Here is a 13,399-nt window from a genome sequence, read left to right as displayed (position 1 = left end):
CGTGTTATAAACCGAGTTCCATACTGGACAATATTTATCATCTGCTTTGTGTCCCATATTACCACATTGAAAACATGCACATTTGCCCACTCCTTTACTTTTGTCTTAACTTTCTCACTCACTATACATATTTCACGTTCTTTGCTCATTTCAGCAACCACCTCAACTGCCTTAGCAAGAAATTAGTTATTTACCTGTAACCGCAGCTATCCAGTATTAGCATCTTTCATAGAATCACATGCTTGAATCAGTTGACTTCCTTATACTACCTGTCTTGGTGCACCTCTTGAAACTATGAAATCATGTATTGTTAAAGGCATTTAGTCACCTGGTCCCCAAAACATCTATATTCACCTCACGGTTTAGTGAAACTCCATAGTGGTGCAACATTCACAGAATGGAGAGAAGTGCAAACTTGCAGAGCAAGCGAAGCAAGCACTACAACTCACACTTCAGAACGTTGCGTGAGGGTTGGAAATCAGCTTTTACAGCAGTATATGGCAGAGATATACTTTGATGTTTAGGAGGGAGTGGCTATATAGGGCCCAGGGCTTTCAGCCTGAGAATTCCAAATGCAAGAACAAGGTGCTCTCTTCCGGGATCAATCAGTTGACAATTATGTGCCCAGCTTTGCAAAAACGAATATCCATGACAGAGGCCTCAGCTCTGCAGACATCGACAGAGAGTGTGACTCAGTGCCACCACCCACAGTCAAACTGACTAAATGCTCCTTCTCAGAATGATTTATGGTCAAGGGTAAACGTGCCATGGAAGTCAAGAACAACCAATATTGCCAATTTATTTCACTCGGTAAATAGTTTGGATTTTATGGAGGAATACTTATTTGGAATTTGTACAGTGGTTAATGGACAACGGGCAACGCAATAGCAAGGGTGTCATAAGCCCTAATGCAAGCATAGAAATGGGACTGCTACTCCCTATTTGGGTAGTAAAACTGCCATAATGGGACTGTGTTGAACCCCCACAAACCTGGGCCTCTGTTACAATGCACCTGGAGCACTAATGGTATCGTCAGGGGTAGTAAGCGCTATATAAATGCAATTACAATACAATGCAATAACACTGGAAACAGGGAAGGGTGGCATTTAACAGAGCATGGGGCCTGCCACTGCACTGCAGCTCCAACCTGCCACTGCAAGTTAATCCCACAGATGGAGCAGTGGGAAGAAAGTCAGCAAGGGCTTAACTGGAATGAACAGGGGGTTTACAGGTAGAAGGCCTGGGGCAGGCACCCATCATAGGAAAAAGGCTTTAAGTCAGGCACCTATAGTAAGGAGCACACTTCAACTATTACATGGTGAAAATACTTATGTCAGCATGGAAAGAACTAGCACAACTCTGAAATTCGCATTAAGGGCCCCACATCACCATCGCAAGGGTTGTCTGTGGATTTAAACTGTACATGAATGGACAACCTTGAAACAATGACATTTCTTACTCGTACTGACATCACTGAAGGCAGAGTGCTTCCTATTAACCACCTAGCTCCAACAGGCAGAACACATCACCCAACTCTGGCAAGCATCTCATTCAACAATAAATTACTATGTGGGTCGAGCCAGAGGAAGACCTCATTAAATGACACATAAATGATTAGGACAGCACTTCACATGTCAGGTTCACCTAGAGCTGAAGAACAAGCTATTTACCTTTAGTATAGCTCTTTCTGAGGGCTACTCAAACCACAGACTCTTCACCTTTAGATTTTTCACCTGTAGAATATCTCCACTAGCAGACTGACTTTACAGTTGTTCTCAGCACTGCTCCTTCATGCCAGCAGGTGGTGTTGTGGGGATCCACTTTGGTCTCATTCCATTCCAGAAGTGATGGAGGAGCGCCGCATTCAACAGTGCTCTTGAACTGGGACCTGACCGTTCATTTCCCCCAACGCATCCACAGTCTCAACCTCACTGGCGCTTCGCAGCTGGCTTCAACACTGGCAGTTAATGGACATTTGGCGCCAGCGTAATGCTACGGCTAAGGTGCACTCGTTCTTCTCTGCTCCACACCAAGTGCATGTGTTGCTTGATAGAATACTTTGCACAACTAACTTACTGCCCTCCGTACTACAGACTGACTATTTGGGTCGTACCCACTCTGATCACAACCCGCAACACTTACAGTTGACATTAGACAACACTACACCAGTCATTCCCACTTGGCGGCTACAACCGGGGGCCCTGAAAGACCCTCCTTTCCGGGCATCTCTGGGTAATGCCATCAACGTATAGATTGACCATACCGACGGCACGGCATCTACACGACTTCTTGAATGGGATGCATTCAAGCTTACTATGCATGGACAGTGCATGGGTACATATAGGTGCACAGTGGAACATATGTAAACACCTTGAAGGTCACCTCACCTGCCTTGAAAACACACTTCTCCAGCACGAAACCCGAGCAAGATGCCTTGTGTTAGAGCACGAAAAGGTCTTTGAATCTCTGGAGTGGCTCTTCCTGTTGGAGATGCTCTTTTATGACTAGCTGTTAATATACATACATCCTCTAATCAGAGTCAAAACTGGCATCTCCATCTCCGGGCTGATATTGATTGGAAGGGGCACCAGGCTGAGCTGCCCCCTATTCTCCCTATTCTTTTCACCAACAATAGAACCGCTAGCTGCGAAGCGCAGGTGACAAGGGGAGAAATGGGGCATACCATTGAACGACAGTCTGCAGTCTTTATACAGAATATCTCCTATACCTTAGAGACATCCATAATGGCCTGACACGATTGCTGCGGCGCTGCATCACTGTGCATTGCTTACTGGCCTTAGAGTCAACTGAGCAAGATCATGCTTATTCTACTTCACACCGAGCTTGTCAGATCCATGCCCTGCATTTCACGGAGTGTCTATGCCCTGGCAGCCCAGAACAATCCTACGGACTATGGAAACGCCCCTATACACCGGGATCAACAAGTCTATGCTCCACAAACTCCAGACCATACAGAACACCGCAGCCAGACTCGTCCTTGGCATTCCGCAACACAAACACATCACCCAACAACTGCACACCCCCACTCCCTGTAGAGAAGAGAGTCACTTTCAAGATACTCACCCATAAATGCCTCCACAACACCAGACCTCAATACCTCAACGAAAGGATCTCCTTCCAGGTACCTAAGAGAAACCTCTGATCCGCCGACCACGCTCTCGCCGAAACCCTGGCATTAGCAAAGCCAGGACAGGTGGAAGAGCCTTATCCTACATTGCGGCCAAAACCTGGAACAAGTTCCCGATCAACATCAGATGCACCCCCTCCCTGAACATCTTCAGGAAAACACTCAAGACCTGCCTCTTAGACTGAACATAGCTGCTAACCCCTCCCCTCAGCGCCTTGAGACCCTCACGGGTGAGTAGCATGCTTTAAACTCCCCTGATTGATTGATTTGATTGATTGATTGATTTGCCCTGCTAGGCATTCCTAGAAATGCCACAATTACCTCTGCGGCGGAACTCGAAACCTGGCACGCTGTAAGATTACACACACACTGGGAGACCTCTACAGTGATGGTGCCCTCATCCCCTATGAGACACAAATGGACAAGTCTGAGCTGCCACCAGGACAGTTACTCTTATACTATTACCTGCTGGCAATGCTGATCCAACCATGGGGCGACCGGACTACTGAGCCACCGACTCACTTAGTAGTAATACAATATTACCAGGTTATGGGACTGGGAAGGCACTGAGTACATTGGCTAGCTGCCTCGCTGCAAACCCATACAGCACCTTTGCATGCAGCCCTATGTGCCTATTGGGAGGGCGACCTCACCCATCCCTGTACAGACAAGGAATGGGCTGCAATCCTGGACATTCTTACTAATATACCCCTCAATACAAGGTTCCGCCTAATACAATTTTATATTGTACACGGGGCCTATCTCATTCCGCCCGAAAGCAACAGTTATTTCCACCATACAGAGGCTGCTTGTCCCTGCTGCACCCTGGAAACTCCATACTCCATATGTTGTGATCTTGCCGCTCTTCACATTTATTGGCAAGAGGTTACAACCCAACTGTGGACTTGCACGGAATGCTGCGCACTACACACATGGGAGGCGTGCGTGCTTGGCCTGTTCCCTAGGGCTAAGAAAAACAGGACAACCTCTAGGTTTCTCGACTTGAGCTTCCTGACTTAACGACTCATTCCCCGAGGGTGAAATTCCCCGAAGTCCCAATCACTCGAGGCATGGATGCGGTCCTTTCTTGTGTGAACTCAGGCAGAGAGTGTGCTATTAAACAGGGAGGATATTTTGGGATTGCACAAATACACTGCGGCCTCCAGTTGGAACACAATTTTGGTACATACCCGAGCTCTCACACAGGGGAGTGATGGGAGAAATCCAGACCCATAAGAAAAATGGGGGTGGCGCAGTGATTGGCTGTTATACAAAAGGACCAGCGGCCCACCATACTAATCTGCCTCTTCTCATGCCAAGGCCTAAGTAGGTTGTATTTCACTTTCCATATTCACTTACACAACCAGATACTTTAATGGACGGTATGGGATGGGGTGTGGGACCGAAAGTGCTGGGATTTTAAATCACGGGCTCCAGTTGTTGCCCCTGTGATGTCTAGCTCCATTGCTAGACATTCTAAGTGATAATGAAGCTTTGTACTGGGCTCTGGTCATCACAAATTACCCAGCGACATCATGGCTTCACTGAAGATACGGATGTTTGGTATCAAACATCTTATCTTAATAAATCCGTACTGATACCAGTATCAGTTTAATGAAGACATGCACCCAGAGGGCATCTTAGAGGTGTCCCCTGTAACCCCAGTAGCCTCTAGGTGAATTGGCTGACTGGTATAGTCCAGACTGCCACCGCAGACGAGTTTCTGACCCCTGCAGGTGAAAGCCCATGCTCTCTAAGGCCAGCAACAATGTCTGTCCGGCAGAAGGGGATCACACCTCCTCCAGCAGGATGGCTAGTGAATATAGCATATCAAGGCCCGAGGCTTCAAAACAAATGTCGCCTTTGATATGCGACCACAGCTTCTCCCCAGGCCTGGGGAAATTCACCCACTGCCCTAAGGCCCCTTTGGCACCAGAGCAGGTGGGAAATTAGATATTCAGGTGGCGTGTTTCACGTACGGGTTAGTCCCACCTCTAAGGTGGGCTACCAGAAGAGGACAGCCAGAGAAGGGTTTCACCATCTTGCTTTTGGTAAAAATAGAGAATCCTGGGTCAGGGGGCTACCCACTCCCACAGTAAGTGGCCATATAGGGTGTGTACCAGTAGTAGGTTGCCCTTTGGCAACTTCCTAATACTCCCCTAAAGTGAGTATTTTGGGGTCTCCCAAACACTAGATGAACATATTTACCTACCTGGGAACAGTAGGAGGACAAAGAAGAGCCATCACAGCGAGAAATTAGGAACTACCCTGAACTTGGCACAAAACCCTGCCTGGCTGATGGTACCTCAACAATTGCAAAGGCCTGATTTGTCCAAAAACTGCACATCCTCCCCAACACTCTGTGAACAGTCCAGCACTTCGCCAACCATCTAGCACCTCCCTTGTGGTGGAGGAGCCATCAACTGCATCTGCAGGCAACGACCCCACTTGTCCGGTACACTGTGTTGTTGGACATCGGCCCCACTAGGGGAGCAGCATGTCAGGAGGAAGTCTTCGTGGCACTAGGAGGTAAGCCCCATCTCTCTGCCAAGCACCAATACCATGAGTACCAGAGCACCAGCACCATTCAAGGTTTTTTTGTGCCAGTCTGGACACCACCGCTGTGGATAACTTACCTACATGACAAGGGACTACAGGACCACGAGCAGAGTGGCCCTGCTGTATTGATTTCCCCTCCTCTGCAGAACCGACCACCAACCGTTGGGGACTTGACTTACAGTGGCCAGCCAGCCAAGACCCTCTGCACCCAAATGCTACAGCCCAGGGCCGTTACTCTTTATTCATTCCCTTGGCCTACGGGTCCTCATGAATCAGGTCCCCCTTTGGGGTCACCTAGACTTGTCTCCAAGCACACCCATAAAGCCTCTTTGCTCCAGGTACCATTGGCTTTACCAGTGTGGCACTTGAAGATACCATCCCGACCAGCAACTCTGCAACAAGACACCACAGAACAGGTAAACCCAAACTACTGGTGGTTCTTTGGACCTTGGCCCCCAAGCTCCTTATGTCCTAAAAGGGCATTGCCGAAAACCGACTGCAAATATATATTTGCTGTGTATGATTTTCCTCCCATAGGATAACATTACCACATTCGAGGCTCATTCCTCAAAAAACGTTATTTGAGCACTTTTACCGTTTTCTTGTAAAATCGATAACTCCGAAGTGCTTAGTTGATTCCGAAGATCTTGGTGTCTAAATTCTTATAAAAATCGGTATTCTTTTTATAAATTGGTCGTGGATTTCTTCCTGATTGTGTCTCATTTATTATCACAGTGTGTACAACAAATGCTAAGCCTAAGCTACTCGACAAAACTACAACAAATAGAGCACTTGGGATTCTTAAAGTAAGCCCCTGTAAACCGATCTGGACTTTTTGCATGGTGCGCCCTTACATTGGCCAGCGACATAAAAAGCCTGCTTCCTAAAGTGTGCCCAGTGAGACTTGAGTCCATTGCAGAGCCCACATATGCCACTTGGGCTAGTACACAAGCAGGATGCAGGAGGTTAACAGGCCAAGAAACATCAGAATTCCTCTATCCAACACTTAGGTCGAGGCTGAGACATCGGGATCACAGCCCAATGTCCTGGACTTATTGTGAGACCTTCCGTTCCTAACTAAAACATTGGAGAAGTGCGTTCTCCAACAACTTAAACATATTGATGACTCCAACCTCCTCAACACCTTTCAGTTGGGTTTCAGGAAAGGTTGTAGCACTGAAATAGCGATGCTCAACATTACAGAGGATATACTCAGAACCTTAGATGAAGGTGAAGCCTGTCTCTTCATCCTTATTGACTTATCAGCGGCATTTGACACAAAAAACCATTGAGCTTTACTTGAGGCTCTGAAGTGGCGCTCTGGCATTAATGGCACAGTACTAGAATAGTTCACGTCCTTCCTTCAGCACCGTTCGCAACAGATTAAAATCAACTCCTGCCTCTCTGTACCAACACGAGTCAAACTTGGAGTCCCGTAAGCATTGATTCGCTCACCATTCCGCTTCAATCTCTTCATGGAACCCCTTGCAATTATTCTGAAACAAGCAGAGGTTCAATACCACCTATATGCAGATGACACACAAATATACTACAAAATCAAATCACCCAATGAAGTCCGACACCTCAACGTCACGCTAACCAAGATCCAAACGTGGTTTAACACAAACCACATAAAACTGAACCCAGACAGAACAGAATTAATTCTCTTCTCACCAAAAAGGAACCAGCGACTAATTCAAAACTGGCTCAAGGAGCTTAGTGCTCTAAACTGATCCCTCGTCCTATCTGACTCGGTAAAGTCACTAGGCATTACTCTGGATAAGAACTTGTCAATGAAGGACCACATCAAGAACTCTCTAAAACACCTCAAGAAAATTAAACCTTTCATTCCTCAAGATGATCTCAAGACAATTGTACAATACCTAGTCCTTTCTAAACTGGACTTTGGAAACGCCATCCTAACAGGGTGACCAAATGCTCACCTAGCCCCACCAAGGTCAGTCCTTAACATGGCAGCTCGACTCATAACTGATGTAAAACATCTCACCAAACCTCAACGCTCTCAACTGGCTTTCCATGGAAGGTAGATGTATTTACAAACTGGCCTGCATCACACACAAGGACCTTCACGCCCAATCCCCCAACTACCTAAATAACAAACTAGTAAAAGCAGGAAAATCCAGAACTCTGAGAAGCACCAACTCACTTCTTCTCATCCCTCCGAAACTGAAAAAGAAAACGACCCAGTGCCGGTCCTTCTCTGGTAACGTACACAGGATGTGGAACACACTCCCTACTGACCTCAGATACAACCCTTCCTTCCCTCGCTTCAAAAAGGACCTGAAAATCCTTCTCCTCAACCAATACTTTACCGACCAAGTCAACCAACCAATCAATAACCTAATGGACTCCCCCCTCACTCTGTCCTTCAAGGATGGTGAGTATCGGACTGTGTCAACCACCTGCGTCTTTCTCTCCTTACAGGATACATAAGTATTATGTATTTGCCTATATCTTTATGCATCCTATCCCCCAAACGCCCAAAATAGGTGGCAACAGCCACAACAAGCTCTATGAACATATGAGAGGCACTACTGAGGCAGAGCGGGGCACTGGAGATTACAAATGCTTCTGGCCTACCTTTAACCGCAGATAAATTCTGCATGACTGGAGGGCCGGCATACGAAAATAAGCTTCCTGCAGGTCCAAAGCCACCATACAGTCACATGGATCCAGGGCAGACAACACCTGGGTCAGCTTGAGCATTCTGAATCTGTTCTTCTGCAGGAAGGCATTCAGAAGGCAAAGATCTAAAATAGGACAGAGGCCTCCATCCTTCTTCAGCATGAGGAAATAGAATGCGTTACAACACGTCCCTATCTTCTTGATGACTCCATTGGAAAACACAGCTTGCACCTCTTGCAGTAAGGTGGAAAGGCACTCCTCTGAGAGCTGCTCGGATGTGGGAGGAAGCTAAGTTGGATCATAAAGGAATAACAGGCATAGCCTTCCTGGACAATCTGTAGGACCTATCTGTCAGATGAGATGGTTTGTCACACTCAGAGAAAGTGTTGGATTTTGCCTCCCACCTGATGGTTAAGTGCCATAAAGAACAAATTAAAGCAGCTTGGCAGTTGATGCTGCACGGGAAGAAAGACTGTGAAGATAGGTGCCCTTTTGAACCTGTACATTGCATACTTAATACCAGTCCATGAAAAGACTAGGGTGACTGCTGCGGGGGCAGAGAGCCCTGGCACTACATGTATGCCAACCCCCTTGAGTAGCTTCCAGCCGAAACTGGAGATTAACTGTCAGGCATGTGTGGAGAGGTTGAAAGAATGTGCTGAAGCCCAGAGCTCCTTAAATCATTCTAAAGCGGAGTCATCTTTCGCCAAATAGGAGGAATCCATAAGGGTTGCCTGCACATATCCTGAAAACCAGGTGGACCACACTAGTGCCAATTGCTGTATCCAGGTCAGCTCAAATGACACGTTTGGCTGTGACCAGACCATCCTGAATGGTTTAAGGAGAGAGTTTTAAATTCTTAAGGAACTGCCGGCAAGGTCATGGCTGGCCATGTTCCAAAGGGCATGTGTATATCGGCCAAGAAGGCAAACTGCTGACACCAACCTCAAGGCCAAGCTGGCTGAAGAGAACATTTGTTTCCTGGATGCATCCATCCTCTGACTCCGGAGGGAAAATGGATTGGGGGTGTCATAAGGAATAAATTGGGGGTTCACCTTGCTGGTGGATGTCTGGACCATTAGACTCTCTGGAGTAGGGGGCTTTGTCGGAAAAACAGTGTCGCCTAGCCCACTGTTCAGCGGTGGGCAAGAGCAAGGCTTAGACCAGGTACCCATCAGAGTATCAGTCAAAGCTTTGTTAGATAGGAGTAAGGGTTCAAAGGACGCAGAGCCAGATGGCAGGACTTCAACAAGGACATTTGTTTTAACCTCAACAGAAGGCAGTTGTATGTCCAAGACCTCAGCAGCACATTGAATCACCACAGCAAAGGAAGCACAGTCTTCTGACAACAACCCAACAACCTTTTATCAGGGGGAACCATCAAGCCTATTGACGTCCTGTAGCTCCATATATAAACTATCAGCATCATAATGATGGGGGGAAATCCTTGCTATCATTATCTCAGGAAGTTAAAATGTGGCCCAAAAAGAAACCAAAAACGTTATGGAGCTTCTGAGGATGGCCCGCGGTAGTGGCTGTATGCTGTTAGAATTCAACTCAACCGGAACTGGGTTTGCTAGAGTGGATACACAGCGTGCACTTGGTTGAGGACGAGATGGAATCAGATCAGGGTGCGACACTGGAGTTGGCGCTGAACCTTTCACCAGCGCCAGTGACATTGGTATCAACGTCAATGAAGAGGCAAGCATAGGTCTCAGAGTTAGAATAGAAGTTGGCACTAGAGTCAATACGGAGCCTGAGGTGGGCTGAGGGGCTCAGATAGTCCAAGGACAGACCCTCAAGAGATAACCCGACTGCAGCCCCCGGCAAACCCTTGGGGCCAGAAGGCACATCAGAGAGCCAGAAGAGTGTCAAAAGTACACAGCGCAGCCTCCTAGACGCGATAGACTTGCTGCTGCATTGCTGATTTCCCAGGGAACTCAGATCACATCGGGGGCAGTTGTGGAATAGACTCCACAAGCAGGGATCGGGTGCAAGACAGATTCGTTCTTGGATGCCTTTACAGCTTCTCTTTCGATGGAGTGTGGCAGGATGGGGAGGAGTTCCACTTCACCTTCTTGTGTTTCTTTTTCGACTTGGACTTCGATTAACCTGATTAATTCAACCACAAAGAGGATCTGTCTAAATCCCAGATTGCAGTCAGGTGCATGAGGGTACACTCATTGCATGGCCTGAATTCATGCCACAGCTCAGACACCCCAATGCATACCTCTTGCAGGTCAGTATCCAATAATTGTTACCAATAGTAGTGGCATGGTTTGAATACTGTAGTTTTAGGTGAGGACATTGTTCCCTTGCACCCTGGATTCAAATAGAAAATTCATAGAAAAAAGACAAAATAAGGAGCAGAGCTCCAGATCTGCATTCAAATGTGCAGAAAGAAGGGAACTGAAGTTGGCATGTAGAGGGTGGTGCTTATATGCAGCTCCGCTTTGTCAGTTTCAGAACGTAACAAAGCCAATGTAGAGCCACACAGCGTCATCTAGTGGCATGCATAAGCACTGCAAAGAACATTTTCGGATTCACTCTGTGCCTCGTTATATTCTAAAGATGTGAAATCTAAAGGCAAGGAATCTGCTATATGAAGTACCCATCAGCATGAGTGTCATGCTTATCTACGAAAAGGTATGCCTGAAAAATGTAGACCAGCATTTTATCAGAGAAATTGGTTTCCGTACTATGTTTGTCCTACGTTGTATAGTTGCTTCTCTGGTCTCAGATTTATTATATAAAACATGTTTTCGAGTTTAAGAGCTCTCATATCCGGTCATTGCCACGAGGCAGGACCACCCAAAGCCCAGGAGAGATTATGACAGGGAAGACATTACAGAAATGGTAAATTATGTAATTTTTTTACATTTCTAATTACTTATTTAATTGACCAAAGTGAACGAAAGAGGGAAACAGCTAACTCACCTTTTTAATTGCAACAATTTGATTGGTGTTCTTGTCTCTTGCTTTGTAAACGGTAGCAAACTACAAATATAGACAAAAGAACTGTAAGAATTATTTGCATTCAGCAAGTTCAAGAGGAGAAAAAAATAAAGAAGTACATCTTATGGCTAGAAAGCTAGTGTCATTTACATTATATTTTTCAACTACACAAACATTTAAAATAGATCTGCGGCAGGATGCCTGATAGTTTGGGGGAAATGGCACTACATATCAGACACACACGCATCATCGCAGATTTTATGTTAAGGCAAAGTTTATGTTGAGGCATAGGTTTACTAATGATTTGCACATACAAGTTAAAAGTTCAGGTTGCCACAAAGATTTCACAAAGCTTATTACGCCCCCACGTATGGATAAGAGACTCCTAAAAGTGGCGTATTGTCAGACTGACAGTCTTGGGATGCTTTAGCTAAAATAACAGGACTGAATGGGGCATGCACTTTTAGAGTGTGAAGGCCTTTCAGTACTGGAGCCCAGGTTTAATTCCATAGTTTGATTTTCTGAGGTGGTAAAGATATGTGTCCAAAAGGAGTACAGCCCACTGCTCCCACCTTGACACAATGCTTTGGAAATGTGAACGCCTCCACCTTATTAGTTAATTTATTATAATCTGGAGAACATTTATAAGAGACATACTATTCAAATGGTTAAAAAAACGAAGGCATTTATTTTAGCTTCTAATGGCTCATGAACATGTTTCTTCTGGATAGCCAACACATGTTTGGCCCTTTCTTTGGCGCACAGGCCTGGGGCTTTCTCAAGGCTTTGCTTGGAAGAATAGGGTGCTAATTTAGCGATTCAAGACTTGACAGGTATCCATAAATGCTAAACTCTTGGTGGTACAAAGTATTTGCGAGTCTAATCTAATTACAGTGGTCAAGGACCTATGTACACCAAAAGTGCCCTTTTGCTTGCTCTCCTATCTGTCCATGTCTTTACAGTCATGTGGTAAATCCAAGGGAGCTGAATAGTAATTCCAGTGACTGTGGTCCTATGAGCCTGTTTCTTATAGACATTTGGTCTTGTCTGGACATGGTTTGAGCAAAAACAAATAAAATAAAAAAATAATAAAAACAAGTTTTTATTTAAGAAATTAGACAGGTCTCTTGCGCCACCTCAGTATGCAACTGCTATTCATGATCTGCCAGACACTGCCAGCTGAGCTTGTCCACCCTGGCGTTAATTGGTCTCGCCAGTGGGCTCATGACGAGGGAGATGCTCTGACACCCCAGCCATCTTAAGAGGTGCAGAGCCTTTTGGCACAAGACCCAGGTTCCAGGACCCCACGTCGCCCTACCTGTTGTAGTACCACCTGGCGGTGGTGCTACTTGTGACAACCTGAACCAGTCTACCTTTGATGCACAGTAGGAAGGTCTTCACAGTGCCAGAAGAATAGCCCGCAACACAAACAGATTGTTATGGAGTCAGGGTTCCACCAGGGTCCTTTGATTTCCACCTCCATCAGATGACATCCCAAAGCCAGCAGTGACGCATCCGTCACCACTGTCAGCCTTAGGTTGCATAGGAAAAGGGATCTGTCACTGGTCCAATTGCAGTCAAGCAGCCACCACTTCAAATATCGTGCAGTCTCCTCCAACACCTGGATGGAATCCAGCAGGTTTCATTGCTGGTGGGCCCACTGAGACTTCGGATTACACTGCAGTGCCCACATATACCACCTGGCCTAGCTGATAAGCAGAACAAGCATTTACAATGCAATGGTCTCGGCATTGTTAAAGTTAGAGCTATTGGCATTGCTCATGACATTATTTTTATTTACGTTTTTGTTTTTAAAACATAAATAAATGGCATTGTCATTTACAATGCCAATAGCTTAAACGCTCGCAAATGCGAGACCTATTGCATTTGCACCCACACACACAAAGCCACCCACACACACACACACACACAGAGCCACCCACCCACACAAGCACAATAAAGTTTTTCTGTTGCTTCAGTTTTTCAAAACACAGTTGTGTGATTTTTATACACATTCGGTGATAATACACGTAAAAGCAAAGCTAAATTATCCAACTTGTGAAAGAAATGTGTGAACCAAAAGGACAAACA

General features: G+C 46.0%; 1 protein-coding gene across 1 annotated transcript in view; it reads right to left on the bottom strand.

The window, feature by feature from the left end:
* Nucleotides 1-13,399, bottom strand: part of CDK7 (cyclin dependent kinase 7) — a 212,340-nt gene that overhangs the window by 154,017 nt on the left and 44,924 nt on the right. Inside the window, exon 2 of the mRNA XM_078677314.1 lies at nucleotides 11,291-11,350. Within this exon, the coding sequence (XP_078533440.1) occupies nucleotides 11,291-11,350 (60 nt within the window). The remainder of the gene's footprint in view (nucleotides 1-11,290; nucleotides 11,351-13,399) is intronic.

Source organism: Lissotriton helveticus, chromosome 2_1 (assembly GCF_964261635.1).
Source record: "Lissotriton helveticus chromosome 2_1, aLisHel1.1, whole genome shotgun sequence".
Classification (NCBI taxonomy): domain Eukaryota; kingdom Metazoa; phylum Chordata; class Amphibia; order Caudata; family Salamandridae; genus Lissotriton; species Lissotriton helveticus.
Note: the sequence above shows the minus strand (reverse complement) of the source record. Positions and strands in the feature narration are given on the sequence as shown.